Source organism: Astyanax mexicanus, chromosome 7, assembly GCF_023375975.1.
Source record: "Astyanax mexicanus isolate ESR-SI-001 chromosome 7, AstMex3_surface, whole genome shotgun sequence".
Taxonomy (NCBI): domain Eukaryota; kingdom Metazoa; phylum Chordata; class Actinopteri; order Characiformes; family Acestrorhamphidae; genus Astyanax; species Astyanax mexicanus.
The window spans coordinates 33,146,922-33,163,136 of NC_064414.1; the positions used below are offsets into that span (position 1 = coordinate 33,146,922).

Consider the following 16,215-nt stretch of genomic DNA (forward strand, 5'->3'; position numbering starts at 1 on the left):
TGAACTGCTTGAATTTTTGCACCAGGAGTAGCATAAAGTTATCCAAAAGCAGTGTGTAAGACTGGTGGAGGAGAACATGCCAAGATGCATGAAAACTGTGACTAAAAACCAGGGTTATTCCACTGAATATGAACTTGTTTTCTTCAGAGAAACTGATTCAAAAACTGAAGTGGTCTCTTATTTTTTTTTCAGAGCTGTATATGTATGTCCATATATACCTAAATATATGAATAAAGGCAAGACCTATAAGCAAGACCACACCTTCTTGCTAAGTAAAAACAATAGACAATATTAGGGCCAACATAATTTCCATTACAGGTTTACTCAAACTTTTTAATTTTGACTTTGATAGGTGGATCTTGACAGCTTACTCCAAAGTGTGATTGACAGCTTCACAAATGAACAAGTTCAGCTCTGCATAGAAGCTGCCTGCGTCCTCATAGAGCTGGTCAAGATGATCATTTGTAAGGTGATCAAACGTTTTACATTAAGACAAATCTGTATGAAGTTGTACTGGTACTGGTGTTCCGTTGTTCCATTTAATATTGTTTACATAATATTCTAACATGCTTTTCTTATAATCCGTAAACCCAGAAGTAGTTTGAACGCAAATGATTTAATTTGAAGTCTCTTTTACGTAAAATTGAATATTTCTAAACAATATTTAACTATTTTGAGTTAGTTGAACATTTGTGGGCACATATACATTCAAACTGAGATCTTTGAGTTGAACCAACTTGAGTTGAGACTAAAACTAAAAGTTGAGTTTAGTCTGTTGCCATTAACAGCTTCTTTTCCATTGGCTTCTGTCACATTCAATTTGCATACTGGGTGTGTCCAACAGTTTCTGACTAACACTCACCATCAGTGTGTAGTGATTCCCTCTGTGCTACCTTAGAAATAAATCAAGTTGCCTTTTAGTTGTAATAACTTGATGTTTTAATTTATGCTAACTCAAGTTTTTGAGCAAACTGGCAGCTTTACAGGTCTTACAGTATAACAAAAATAAAAAAGGAAAATTAACTTCCCCTTTAGTTGTAATAACTTTATGTTCTAAGTTATGCTAACTTAAGTTTTCATTATCCATTACTTAACTTTTTTAAGGCAACCGGTTTCCTCCAATTTTTTAAGTAAATTTAACTTATCTGGGCTGACAGTGTAGCTGTTGATTGTAACTATCAGTGTTAGATAGACTGTTTCACATGCTACTTTCATTTCTCCAAAAAGCCTGTAACAGGAACTGAAGGCAGCTGGGAGGTCCAGTATCCGGGCAGTGTGATGCAGTTCCTCTGCCTGCTCCACAGCCTCTTTCCCCGAGATCCTCTGTGGGCCTCCACTGACTTCCTCAACTCTCTGGCCAGTGCAGTTTTCCCCACTGAAGCTCCTGAGGTGAGACATTAGGACACTATAATTTCCATGCTGCTTGCACGCTGAATTACCGGTCTGGTATGCAGCTTCTTAAGGAATGTGGCACAGTCAGTTATGTAAACGGGTCACATGTCTTTTTTTTTTTTTTTTTACAAAGAGCTTTGCAGGTCTCCAGGGGAACGGGGAGGCCAGGACTGTGGGGGAGTCCCCAGTGGCCCGCCTCTCTCACCCTGCTAGGAAGCAGGTGTGTGATTTCATTCGCATCCTGCTGATGGACAGCCTCATAAACATTCCCGCCAAAGATCATAATCACCCTTTTATTCAGCTGCTCGAGGTGAGGAGACCCACATGGACAAGTGTAATTAACCCCTAGAAGTCAACTATACAGCTCTGGAAAAAGATTAAGAGAATAACTGACTTTGCTATTTATAGGTATATATTTGAGTAAAAGGAACGTTATTATTTTCAATAAGAAATCAATATTTGGTGAATAACAATTTTCAATTTTATAACAATTAATCACAATTTTCATACATCTCGGCATGTTCTCCTCCACCTGTCTTACATACTGCTTTTGGATAACTTTATGCCTTTACTCCTGGTCCAAAAACCAAGCAGTCCAGCTTGGTTTGATGTCTTGTGATCATCTATCCTTCTCTTGATTATATTCCAGAGGTTTTTAATTTGGTAAAATCCAAGAAACTCGTCATTTTAAGTGATCTCTTGTTTTTTTTTTCCAGAGCTGTAATTGTTGTCATATTTATTGGTGTTTAAACATACTTACATAACTCTTACTTACTCAAAATAATTACTTTTATTACATCTACTGACATTTACATTGGATTAATAGTATAGAGCACATCTAACATTGACAGATTTTCCACAAAGGAAACTTGTATGCACAACATTTACCATTTTATATAAAAAAAAACAAATCAGATATACCCCCAAAATTTGAACAATTGATCATGGAAAATTATTTGTGACTTTCATTAAATTTAAAGATTTTTTTCTTGTATTTACCCTTTTGGATATATAAGCTTTTGTATTAAACTGATTATACAGAATCCATGTTTTATATTATTATATAGATTTTTTAATGCAGGACTTTTTTTTCAGCTTCACTAGTGGTGTAGTGTAATGGGAAAAAAAAAATCTTGGCTCAGTGTGTAAAATCTTTTCTCCATAAGGTGCCACTCTTGGCCCAGTTTTGAGGCATGTGCAGCAGATGTTCCTCGCTGGAGCACTCTGTCTTGCAAAGCCAGATACAAGACATTTGATTATGTGCAGTGTAGACTTTTAGCATTTCTGTGGTTAGATTATAAAGCTAAACGCTGCTCTGTGTGTGTTTTACTTTAATACTGTACCAATGTTTTCAGTTCTCTCCAGATGGTGTGTGTCAGGAGCAGAAGCAGAGCTTTCAAAGTGAGCTGCTGGAGTTCTTAATGGACATCATTCATATGACGGGGCAAGAGGACGGTCAGTCTACACATGTGGCCAGAGACGGTACAGTAATTCTGCACATATGCTCAGCAGACTGTATTTTCTAGGATATTTTTTATAATTTTTCCCATTTTTTCCCCAATTTACACAACACAGCCAATTACCCAACCCCTTCATTAGGACTCCCCCTATCACTAGTGATACCTCAACACACCAGGAGGGTGAAGACTAACACATGCTTCCTCCGATACATGTAAAGTCAGCCGCTACTTTTCGAGCTGCTGCTGATGCAGCATTGCCGAGCAGCCAGCGCGCTTGGAGGAAAGCACAGCGGCTCGGCTCTGATACATCAGCTCACAGATGCCCTGTGCTGCAGACATCACCATAGGAGTGATGTGGGGAAAGAGCGCCATCTACCCACCCAGAGGGAGCAGGGCCAATTTTGCTCCCTCTAACGCCGGCAGCTTGATGGCAAAGCTATATGAGCTGGGGTTCGAACCGGCGACCTCCTGCTCATAGTGGCAGCGCTTTAGACCGCTGGACCACTCGGCGCCATTCCTTTTTTTATTATTTGCACTGTTTGTTTCGTTAATAAAAAAATGTTAATGTTCTTTATATTAGATACTAGTTACACATATATTTTTTTAAAATATATATGACAGCCTTCAAAATTAAATAAATTGCACAAGGGAGGAAATGTTTGATGTATGGTTATTCATTGGAAGGGCTCTACTGAAAAAAGTCTATGCAAACTTAATTAGTAATAATAATAATACATAAACGTCTGTACACAGTATACTGTAAATATTACTTTGCCCTGCATAGACATATCTGCACTTTTCTTATTATATCTAATCCATAATATATAATAGAATCCATTGCCTTCTCCGAGACTTCTATTCTTAAAGTAAGAAGCCTCTTTATTTTGCTTTTATTTTCAGATCCAAAGCCGTCCAAATCCAAACCGGAAGGCAAGGTGGCCATACTGATTGAGAACGTAGCTTTCTTCAGTAAGATGCTGGTAGAGAAGCTCTATACTGGCATGTTTGTGGTGGATCCGGAAAATTTGCTGGTTTTCGTAGCTGAGCAGATAGCTGTGGTGAGTGTGTGTCATCTCCACAAAGTGGGTTGTGTGACCTGGCCTTTGTTTCTTTGCATAATACTATATAATACAGGGCCATCTCAAAAAATTAGAATAGCTTTTAAAAGTTACTTTATTTCAGTAATTCAGTTAAAAATGTGAGACTCATATATTATATAGGTGTATTTCACACAGAGTGATCTATTTTATGCGTTTATTTATTTTATTATTGATGATTATGGCTTAAAGCCAATGAAACCCCAAAATCAGTGTATCAGAAAATGTAATTATTATATAAAACCAATTGGTACTTTTGGCAGTGTGGGCAGTGTGCCAAGTCCTGCTGGAAAATGAAATCTGCATCTCCATAAAAGTTATCAGCAGAGAGAAGCATGAAGTGCTGTAAGATTTTGTGGGAAAACAAAACTGCACTGACTTTGGACTTGAAATTACACAGTGGATCAACACCAGCAGATGACATGTCTCTCCAAACCATCACTATATACTATACTATAGAACTGTGTGTGTTGCAGGCGATGGAGAAGGCACAGACTCAGCGGGAGTCCACAGTGAGTGTCCTGTACAAAAGCATGAACAGGGCTCTGCTGTACTTCCTCTCACGGCCCAGGCAGACCCCGGCTGAACAAGAGCTGGTTCTCCGGACCCTTACGGTGCTGCAGCAGCACTGGGACGTTATCATGGCCACCTATAATGCCAACGTGCACTTTATCAGCTGCCTGCTGCACTGCCTGCTTCTGATCCGCTCAGGAAGGTACCGTTCTGCCAGTTCCCATGATTGTATCATCACTCAGAGTTAAGTGGTTAATGTAAGAAGTCGGGATGTAAAAATATGTGGATCGATCTGAAGGTGGCCATTCAACTGCATTGATTTTGGAAAATTAGATTCAGTTATAACTATAATAATAATATTAAATGAAGTATGCTTTTATAATACTCTGATTGTATGATAATAAAACTTGAACTATACAGCTCTGAAAAAAGTTAAGAGACCACTTCAGTTTCTCTGATTTCTCAGTTTTCTGATTTTGCTATTTATAGGTATATATTTGAGCAAAATGAACATTTGTTGTTTTATTCTATAAACTACAGACAACATTTCTCCCAAATTCCAAATAAAAATAGTAATTTAGAGCATTTATTTGCAGAAAATGATTTTAAAATAATGCAAAGAAAACAAGTTCATATTCATAAAGTTTTAAGAGTTTAGAAATCAATATTTGGTGGAATAACCCTGTTTTTTATCACAGTTTTCATGCATCTCCTCCACTAGTCTTACACACTGCTTTTGGGTAATTTTATGCCTCTCCTTGTGCAAAAAATCAAGCAGTTCATCTTGGTTTGATGGCTCGTGGTCATCCATCTTCCTCTTGATTATATTCCAGAGTTTTTTAAATTGGTAAAATCAAAGAAACTCATCGTTCTTAGTGGTCTCTTTTAAGTATTTTTTGAGCTGTATATAAAAATCTAAACTCTACCAAAAAAGCTTGCTCAATTTATTTCAGGATTTTCTATTTTTTTCAAGCTTTCAAGAGGGGTTTGGGTGTGAAATGCACAAAAAGTCATCCAAAAAAATCTGGCGGCACCTTTTCCCGCACAAGAACAACCGCATGATGACCCCGGTCGACATCCCTGATTCAGCAGCTGAAAGTAAGTTAGGAAATAAGATAATCTTCTTCACAGATAATGAGCAGATGATTGTTATATGAGTAGTGATGTCTGTGTTTTTGTGTTTTTCGTTGTGGTGGTGTGTGCAGTGGAGTCTGAGCTGATGAAGCTTGTGGAGAATATATGGAGTAAAGTGATGCTGGAGAGGAGACAGTCGCTGGAAGAAGCCTATAAGATTGACCTGTCAGCAAAGCAAGCAGGCAGAGAAGTCCCAGTCTCCATGATGGATGTGAGCCCTCTCTGGGAGGAGACAGCAGAAAAAGCCTGGCAGGTTTTTATAGGTCGGTCTGTCTCTTTACTGTGTACATTATTGCTGCATTGCTGTTGTGTATTAGTTTCCATCAATGCACACCTTCCACCTTTTAAAATAACACTAACTAGATTCATGTATGTTAATTTACATTATTTTTTTATGTTGGGAGAGTATTTGTTGGGAAATTCAACAAATGTGAAATAATAGAAAGTTGAAGTGGGCAATGTGGCAAAAGAGTTACATGTGTATGATGTATGTTTATGCAATATCTTTCATAATATTTACAAATATTTTTGCAAACTTGTACCTGTAATTGAAAAAAAACGTAACACTTAAATATAAAAATACTATAAAAAATACTCAATGTACGATTATTTTCATGGTTTATATCAGGGTCCTAAAAGTACATACAGTTACATACTTTTACATTTTATCCTGACATACTTCTAGATTGTGTAAAATCCAGCAGAGCAGTGTAATATGTATTTGTACTAGTATATACAGCCCTCAAAAAAAATTAAGAAAGGAACTTCACTTTGACATGTTCTTCTCCACCAGTTTTACACACTGCTTTTGGATAACCTTTTGCCATTGTTGCAAAATCCATCTTCCTCTTGATTATATTCCAGAGGTTTTCTATTTAAAAAGAAAGAAACTCATCATGTTTAAGTGGTCTTTTATATATTTTTTCCAGAGCTTTATGTACTCACTAAGTATCATAGTAGAGAGACTTGTCTTTGTTGGTGTGGATCTTTTGTTAGATTCAGATCTGCTGACATGTTCATGAAACAAATTGATTAAAAATTTGCTTTGTAATATGATGCGTTATTATACTGGAAATAGACATTAAATGTAATAGGTACTTACAAAACCAAAGTACACAATAATACACCACCTCCTCCAACATAAACTGTTGACTCCAGGCTGGTGTGGTTCAAGGATTTCTTATCTTCTGATGATTTCCGATTTTCTGTGTCACTCAGCAGAAATTAAGATTCATCAAACTAGCTGTTCTGTATATCGCTATTTTACAGAGTGGTTATCAGAGCTACAGTAGCCTTTCTGTCAGTTTGAACAAGTCAGGCCTTTTTGACCTCTCTGATTGGAACATTTTCACCATCTGTAGAGCTGCCACTCATTGGATGTTCTATTCTTTGACGACACTCTATTAAAAATATTGTGCTAAAAGATCAGCAGATGGTTGATTGGGTCATTATCCGATGCTTCTGGCTCATATCTGCAGGATTTTATGCAGTGCACAGCTACCACATGATTGGCTGATTAGATAATTGCATAGATGAGTGGATGACCTGTTGACCGGTTATAACATGCTCAAAATGTAAACCTCTGAGACTACCTTAGAGACTACTCATGCTGTAAAATAAAATATATTTTAGTTTAATATTATTATGTGACAATTTACAACTAGTAACACTTATTTTATTGCATTTAATAATTGACCACCGTATCAAGCAGTAAATCAAAAATGCTCAACCTCTTCTCAGATTCTCAGAAAAAGAAGATGAGTAATGTCCAGAAGAAGGCGGGTCTTCTCAGCAGTGTACACCGGTCGCCTCAGAGGAGAGCCGGAGTGGACTCTGACTCCAGCGTGGAGGTAGGAGACACCACTACTGGGTCCTCGTGTGTTTTACAGGCAGGCAGATGAAGTGGGTTGTTAAGCTATTAAGCTCTTTCACAGGTTATCACGACCACTGTGCCCTGCCACCCTCCCAAAGTCACCACACCCAGCAGCCTCACCTACCCTGTGGCACTGTCTCAATCCGTCTTCTAAATCAATTTGGATCATTACAGCTGAGTACACCTCAGTGGGCAATGTAATTGATATTTGTTAATTTTTTCACGGGAACACTCGGTAGAACATTGCGCTTGCCGGTGAAGGTTAAAGATGCTGTTATTGTTGTTTTTCCCCCTGAAACTCGGCCCACATCATTAGTTCCCACTGTTGAAGACGTCGCCATCTGGAAAAGGATGCACAGAGATATTACTCAGGCACGAGGCATGAAATTACCGTTTCTGTGCAACTGCTGCTGTCTCCGTCTCCGCCTCAAAAACAGGGGGCGGTAATTATAGGCAGTCACAATCTGATGAAAACATTATTCATTTTGTGTTATTCTTTATCATATCATGTCTTGACAGCCTATCAACTGCTTGATGAATTGTTCTCCTCAAAAAAGGTACAGTGAAGAATTTGGTGAGAAAGTCATTTCATTTTTAGGGGGGGAGCCTGCGATAATATTAAAAGAGAAACAGAAGTTGTTTCTCATGACTGATGAAGTCTTCTATACTTCTAAATTTATAAACAGCTTTAGTCAGTTTTTTTTTGAAAGTGTTGTAAATTTAAACCAGAAAAAATGATGGATTATTAAACTTTTAAGTATTTGTTATGTAGACTATTATCTGGTTGTGTGGATATTATTAAGTAAACATTTTGCTTTAAGAGATCGAGTGTTATTTATTTTACTAATTTATTTGAATGACTTTCATTTTGCTGACTAATTTAGTTTAGAAGTTCCAGCACTCTCTAGATTGTAGCATTCCAACTCAATTCGTCCCATATTCAGCAACACAAACTTTTCCTGTGGATTCATTTCAGAAATATACTGTCAGCATAATTATATCTTTATCTCCCTAACAGAAAGATAATTAACATTGCTAATGATCAAGTTAAGTTTATTACACGTTCACCGACAGCTCAGAATGAACTTGACATTATGTTATGTTATCATCAAAGGTAGTGTTTTCTCTGGAAAGTAATTAAAATGTAAATCAGTGGGATGATAATTGCAGAGGGGATGCTATTTAATGTGCCACGTTTAAGAGGCCAATGAGTTTTCCTGTTTGGTAAATAGGGTAATTAATGCTATATATTACTTATGATTCTCTAAATAAAGGAATAAGATTAGGAGATGATTCAGTGTTTATCCGTGGAAACGGGTCGTAATTGCTCCCGTAAATTTCTCTTTGTAACGCTTCCTAATCCTCCGATCCATTTGGCGAGCACAAATGCATCTTTTTTTTTCCCCTCCTAGTTTTGCGACTAGTAATTTGAGAAGTTTAAAAGTTCCAGTTTATTGCTCCTCAGTCGTGCTGTTTTGAGATTTGGTCAGACTAATTTACTGTGATGTAATTGGCAAAAATGTCCCATTCAATCTAGTAACTGTATATCAACTGGATCTGCAAATTTGGGAAAACAGTGTTGCCTTAACATTTTGGAATAGTTCTCTAGTCTGTTTTGAATATCTGATAAAAATCCCAATTTAAAAGTATTTTAAATGACTTTTAAATAACAGAATTTCCATATTTCCTGTAAGATTTCTACATGTTCCAGCAGAAAATTATGATATATTTTTAAAGACTACATTAAGTCATTTCTTTTTTAGGTGCTTCAGGATTGTGCCTGAAGCAGCCAGTCCTGCGCTGCAGTAGCTTTTGCCTAACAGATGCATCAGTTAAGCTCCTGCCGTGCGGAGCAGGACGCAGGGTTCAATATCAGTCTCTGAGGCAGAGTTAATGCGCTTCCTGAGTTGGGCTTTACAGCCGGGTCTTGTAGTTCCCTGACTCGCTTTAAGAGGATACCACTGTGATGATTAGCTTAATGACTCTTTAAGTAAATATTAGAACGAGCACATTGGTAGTGGTGTACACAGGCCTCCTGAAGGGCTAATGCCAATCAGAGTAATAAATCAGCTGGGCACAGTCTGTGGCACACGGCCAGCAGCCACCTCACACTGTGCTGATATTATACTTTAACTTAATTACTACACACTGGGAACTATTGCATTTGGAGCCTGGGTTATTGTGGGGTTGAATAGCCACTAGCTTGTTTTCCAGATAAATGCACTTTATGAAATGTTATAAGTTACAAGTGGATGCACACAAAATGGCTAATCTAAATGTGTCACTTTTAAAGACTGATAAGACAGATCAAACTCTCCTCATGGTGCTCTAATGTGTTTCTCAAAGACATTTTTGGCAGATATGGAAGTTCACAGGAAGACTGGTGAAGAGATGTTTGAGCGGTTGCTGAAGAGTCATATGCAGGTTGGTAACAGTCTGTATCAAGATATATCTTTAACCCTTTTCATATCCTGCATACATTGCAATGGACAGCATGTATTTTCTTTATTTTTAAATGTTTTGTTGCACATAACACTATTTGAGAGCTGTTGTTCATCAGAATAGACTATGAAACAGTAACTTAGCCCCACCCACTGCACTGGAAAAAAAAACAGTAGAACTAGAGCCATTGAGGAAAAATAACAGCTATTTTTTATTTACTAATTTAATGTGATTTTTACTGTTTAGCGATGGTTTATGAAATAAAAAGGTCAATATGAAATATTACACACAGCTTTCCAATGCAATGGAAATAAAAAATAAAAAAACTATTAAATTATTAAGTGAATTGAAATTATTTGCTAAATAGGTTTTAAAGTACAATGTTAGAGTTTCCTTTTCTGTGCATTACAGACAGAAAAACAGTATTCCTACACCAGTATTTCCTCACCAGAGACAAATCCGGTGTGAAAGGGTTAATTAAGAATTATTTCAGGAAACACCGTTTAGGTTAGATTAGACATTTTTGATGTTTGTTGCTGTATTGTTAGCTAGTGTTGGGTAGTATTGCAATTTTTTTATACTATTTCCAGATATTAATAATGTATACAGTGTTAGTATGGAGAGTGGAGAGTAGTAGTAGTAGTATTTGTTGATGGCTCTATGTTTGTGCCTCTTATCTTGTTTTATTAAACAAAATGATCTATTATATATAAGTTTCAAGTTTAGTTATCAAATTTCAAGTTAATTTGTTCACATGGTCACCAACTTAAGTGGAAACTGATAAAAATATATATTTTTTGTTAGAAAATAAATAATATAACAAAATTTAAACAATCAGTCTGACACCAACGGCAGAGAAATTTTACTGCTGTGAATCAGGAGAGATAAGCTGATTAGCATTAGCTTGGTTAGCGAGGTAGCATTCTTCTCTCCACAGAACATAATGAAGTCTGGCTGACAAAAACAGCACTTATAAACATTTAGATAAGAAACACTCATATCAAGAGGCTGTTGTTGTAAGAATTGAAAGCTGTTTTTTTTCTGTTGTGGATCTGTAGCCCACTTACTAAGCTAACCTTTGCTTGGTTCGTTTGACCGCAGATATAACAAGTAAATTACCACACGCAGCACAATGCAGCTGTGATGGCACTCATCAGTGAGAACCATGTAGGGATAGAGGCTGTTGATTGTAGGTAGCAGTGGTTGGATATGTTTTTATGTCTGGCTACTACAGTTTTCAGGCATATTTAGCCAATTGGTTTATTCAGGTTTAGTTACTTTCCCTATTATTTGGAAGAAGTCAAATAATTATCTAAACTCATATCTGTTTTTAGTTTGTAGTATCAGCAATCAGTAAGCTACCACAGAACCCCCACCCTGTGGTCCTCTTTAATACCGGTACACGTTTACAAAATGTGCCTTTTTGACCATGTATTAGATTTGTATGATCGTATGATTGTATGTTATAGCATGATATTAATTAATATAAAGAAAATTAGTAGATATCTGTATATAATAAGTTCCAATTGCTCACTCAGCTCAGTAGAAAGTTCTGTGTTGTCTTGTTCAGATGCTTCACTGTGAGAATGAGCGAATGGCTGCTCAGTGGGTGAGAATAGAGGAAGACTTGCTTCGGGAAAGGGGCCTCTTTGGCCCTGGTCCAGACGTCTTCATCAACCAAGGCTGGGTTCAGGATGCAGCAGAGGGGCCCAACCGAACAAGACCCCGTATCCGCAGGAAGGCTTTGCGGCGCTCAAAGAAGGTCAGTTATCATTACAGACAGCAGCAGTGGTTGGTCTATTGTTCACTGTCCTGTATTATAAGCCTTGATGTGTTTCATGGTCATTCTGTTACAGTTGCCGTCTCTGATGTCGGCACTGCATATGAAAAGCAGCGTTGTTGAGGAAAGTAAAGGTGTGGCAGAGCTCCCCAGTGCTGATTCAGGTAAAAAAAAAAGTTTGTCAGTAGACTTTTAGGAACAACACATAAGGATTGAGTAGATTACAGCTTATTTATCTTAATATTATCAGCTCAAAATGGCAACTTTTTGAGAAAAAGGAAAGGCGAGAAAAATTTTATTCTAGGTCATTTTGGACGATTTTATTGGTTTATTAAGTATGAAATTTTGTCACAATTTAAAGAACAACTGGAAGATTCGAAATGTAACCAAAACTTATTTTTCTTATACAATTTTATGGTGTAAAATTCATGAATAAGTAAGAAAAACATACAGCTCTGGAAATAAATAAGAAACAACTTAAAATGATGAGTTTCTTTTGATTTTACCAAATTGAAAACCTCTGAACTCAAAGTCATCAAACCATGCTGAACTGCCTGCATTTTTGCACCAAGGGTGGCATAAAGTTATGCAAAAGCAGTATGCAAGACTGGTGGAGGAGAGCATGCCAAGATGCATGAAAACTGTGAATAAAACCAGGATTACTCCACCAAATATTGATTTCTGAAATTTATGAATATGAACTTGTTTTCTTTGCATTATTCGAGGTCTGAAAGCTCTGCATCTTTTTTGTTATTTGAAGAAAGGGAAACACAAGGCTACAATCAATTTTGCTTTTCTATTCATTTTATATCCAAACCAGTAATATGGGACACATTACCCTAAGTCCTGACAAAGTATTAAAATAAATAAATATATGTGTGTGTGTGTGTGTGTGTGTGTGTGTGTTATAGAGCTCAGGACACTATGTGAGGCAGGCAGAGAAGCAGAAGAGGAGCCTGGCTCAGACTGCGAGCGGCTGACTTTTTTCCCCACGCTGACTGAAGCTTCAGCTCCTGTAGAGGATTTGCACTCTGAGCAGTGCGCAGAGACTCAGCTCATCCTGCAGCAGCTGGCCGCCAACGAGGAGGTGAGGGCAGCCAACAGGGGCCAAGTGTGACCCCCGTTTGACTTCAGTTCTGTTCTGTCCTATGATTAGTAACGCACTGAGCTCTATTGTTTAGCTATCTACTGCGATATATAAGTGTTTTATCATTAAGAGCCGGTGTAAGATCTGACAGGCCTATTCATGGTAAACTGGGAAGTGAGCTCCTGACAGAAGTATTAATAAGGAGCAGTAGGGGGTGATGTCAGCTGTCGTGTATTCATTTTGAAGGTGGCGAGTCCCGCTGTGCTGTTTGTCAAATGAATGGTTCTCTCCATGCTTATTAATCCACACGCACAGTTAACGGCTCCTTATCAAATTGTTGAGAAATGTCGATTTTGATCTTTTGTGTCTTTGGGTGAAATTTTACAAATAGTTAGAACATTAATAAGCTAATATGTTTTCTGATGTCCATATTAAGATTTTTGCAGGTTAACCTCAAACAAAATGTTATATTTTTAAGATAAAATGATCTTAACCTGTTAATTGGTATGTACGTTCTTAGAGTCCTTATCATGTTTTAATTAATCGAAGCATTTAAATATTAAAACTTAGTTTTTACCCTTTATCAATTTTATCACATTATATTTAGTCATAAAAACATGTGTCTACTGATTTGTTAAGATAAACAAAATCTTTAATTAATTTGAAAACAGGTATGAAAATGCACATCATTAGAAACCTTTAAATGGTTGCTGTTTGATTTTCATCCAAGACATAACAATATAAAATTAGGTAACACTTTACTTGGATGGTCCATTTGATTATCAACTGAATGTCTATTAACTGCAACTTAACCCTATGTTGAATGTAAATGATTCAACATAGAAAATAACCCTACACCTAACATTAACTTTAAACCTTTAATTAACCCTGCAATCTAACTCTACACTTAACCCTAACCTTAACCATTAATCAGCCCTAAAATCTAACCCTACACTTAACCCTAACCTTAACCCTTAATCAACCCTAAAATCTAACCCTACACCTAACCCTAACCTTAACCCTTTATCATCCCTAAAATCTAACCCTACATCTAACCCTAACCTTAACCCTTAATCAACCCTAAAATCTAACCCTACATCTAACCCTAACCTTAACCCTTAATCATCCCTAAAATCTAACCCTACATCTAACCCTAACCTTAACCCTTAATCAACCCTAAAATCTAACCCTACATCTAACCCTAACCTTAACCCTTAATCATCCCTAAAATCTAACCCTACCCTTAACCATTAAACAAACCCTAAAATCTAACCCTACACTTAAACCTAACCTTAACCCTTAATCAACCCTAAAATCTAACCCTACACCTAACCTTACCCTTAACCATTAAACAAACCCTAAAACCTTAACCCTTGATTAACCCTAAAATCTATCCCTACACCTAACCCTACCCTTAACCATTAAACAAACCCTAAAATCTAACCCTACACTTAAACCTAACCTTAACCATTAAACAAACCCTAAAATCTAACCCTACACCTAACCCTACCCTTAACCATTAAACAAACCCTAAAATCTAACCCTAAACTTAAACCTAACATTAACCCTTGATTAACCCTAAAATCTAACCCTACACCTAACCCTACCCTTAACCCTAACTTAAACTTTAAATCTAACTCTAAACCAAAGACTAAAATGTTAAGATTGAAGTTAGGGTTAGAGCTGGATGTAGGCTAGGAATCATTTACTGTTAACTGTTGCATTTAATAGACATGCAGTTGAATGTTTGTTGAATGTCAGGTGAGCATCATCAATGGATCCAAGTAAAGTGTTACCTAAAATCAATCATTTTTAGCCATTCTGAGTCTAATCTATCCATTCTTAATTTAGTTGTTAAACATGAATGGGTGAAAATGAATTGCTGAGTCACCCTAACTTTCCAGAATCAAACCTCAGAACCCGTTTGAAAAGTGAATCACTTCAGACCTGAGACTGAGGGCCCACCAGGTGTAGCCCACATTGAAACAAGGCCTTAATCAATTAGTGTTTTGCTATTGTGTGTATGTCATTGATTAATTCTAGTAATAAACAGTGGGGCCCTCTCCACAGTGCTGAGGGGGTGCTGGCATGGAGAGGAGACTCTGATTTGATTTGTATTAATTGTGGAGCGGCTGCCAGTGCAGCAGGGCCCCATATGTTTTGGAGACGCGGGTCCCAAGGGCCCGGAGCTGTGGAGCCGGGGCCGGGGCCAGGTGCAGATGCATGGTGTGAAATGAAGGGAGACAATAAAATTAGCCGTGCATAATTGCAGGGTTTTGTAAGGACACTGCCTGCGGTGCTCCGGCCTCTTTCCCAAACAGGCCAGTCATCCGTGCTCTCGGTTCTGTTGCTTTGTTTCACCACCATGTTGTTTAGATAATGAAGTGGTAACAGTGATCAATCAGGGAGAGGGCTGCACCTCTTTGACATTCCAGCTTCAGAGCACGGGGTTAGAAACACATGCTGCAGGCTATGTACCCATCCGTTAAACAGCTAGCTTAACATAGAGGTATTCACATTAACATTATTCATTTATTCGGAGTACTCTCACGTTTCCCAGATCCAACACAGGTTTCCTCACTCTTCATTACTCACACTGTAGTTTTATTGTAGTTACCACATACTTACAGTATATCTTATATCAGTAAGATCAACAGCGTAAGCTATTGTTTATTATTTATTACATGCCATGATAAAAAAAACATGTAAATATTAATGTTGAACTGAATGTGAACTGTGTTCCCTGCCCCAGGTCAAAGCCAAGCAGTGTGTGGCTGTAGTCAGTGGCCATATGCTGACAGAAGGGGTGCTATTGTATGGAAAGACAGATCTGTACATCTGTGAAGGCTTTACTCTCACCTCTAGTGGAGATGTGTGCTGTGGGACCCACCACCCCACCAGGTAAAGCATCTAGTTGTTACTTAGATTCTACAAATAAATTAATAACATTCTCCCACATAAACTTGCCCTGAATCACTGTTTGTATTCCATATCAAACTCTCTTGGCTCTTACTGCCTTTATTTGTTCTTAATAAAAAACATGTATGATAATATTAAACAATGAACATTACCCAATTAAGGTGTTAAAGCAGCAGTCCCTAAGATTTGTTCTCTTAAATGTATTAGTATTTCTGAGTAGAAAGGGGACAACATATTCTAATAAATAATATCCGTTTTAAAACATAACTGTCTCTGCAACATCTAATATATTCATTCTAAAAACTGAGTGGTCTGGTAGGTTTGTTGAATGTATTTTTTAAGTAACAGTCTGTAAGTGTTAGGTGAAAATTTGGAATTGCACACAGCATGCTAAAAAGTACTTTTAACAAATGCATTGTAGTGCAGTCTCTTTTCTGAGAGGATGAATTTGGTGATTTTAGACAGGACTTTGTTATGCTCTCTTTTAGCATTTATGCTTTGTTTAGTTCTAGTTTTAG

The 16,215-nt window shown here is 37.3% G+C and overlaps 1 protein-coding gene across 2 annotated transcripts in view; it reads left to right on the forward strand.

The window, feature by feature from the left end:
• Positions 1-16,215, forward strand: part of wdfy4 (WDFY family member 4) — an 82,107-nt gene that overhangs the window by 39,718 nt on the left and 26,174 nt on the right. For both annotated transcript variants that reach the window (XM_049481324.1, XM_049481325.1), the window contains exons 32-45: positions 353-469; positions 1,228-1,389; positions 1,526-1,702; positions 2,748-2,874; positions 3,753-3,910; positions 4,426-4,664; positions 5,436-5,560; positions 5,668-5,859; positions 7,337-7,446; positions 9,816-9,893; positions 11,482-11,673; positions 11,768-11,855; positions 12,603-12,778; positions 15,531-15,679. In XM_049481324.1, coding sequence (XP_049337281.1) covers positions 353-469; positions 1,228-1,389; positions 1,526-1,702; positions 2,748-2,874; positions 3,753-3,910; positions 4,426-4,664; positions 5,436-5,560; positions 5,668-5,859; positions 7,337-7,446; positions 9,816-9,893; positions 11,482-11,673; positions 11,768-11,855; positions 12,603-12,778; positions 15,531-15,679 — 2,090 coding nt within the window. The remainder of the gene's footprint in view (positions 1-352; positions 470-1,227; positions 1,390-1,525; positions 1,703-2,747; positions 2,875-3,752; positions 3,911-4,425; positions 4,665-5,435; positions 5,561-5,667; positions 5,860-7,336; positions 7,447-9,815; positions 9,894-11,481; positions 11,674-11,767; positions 11,856-12,602; positions 12,779-15,530; positions 15,680-16,215) is intronic.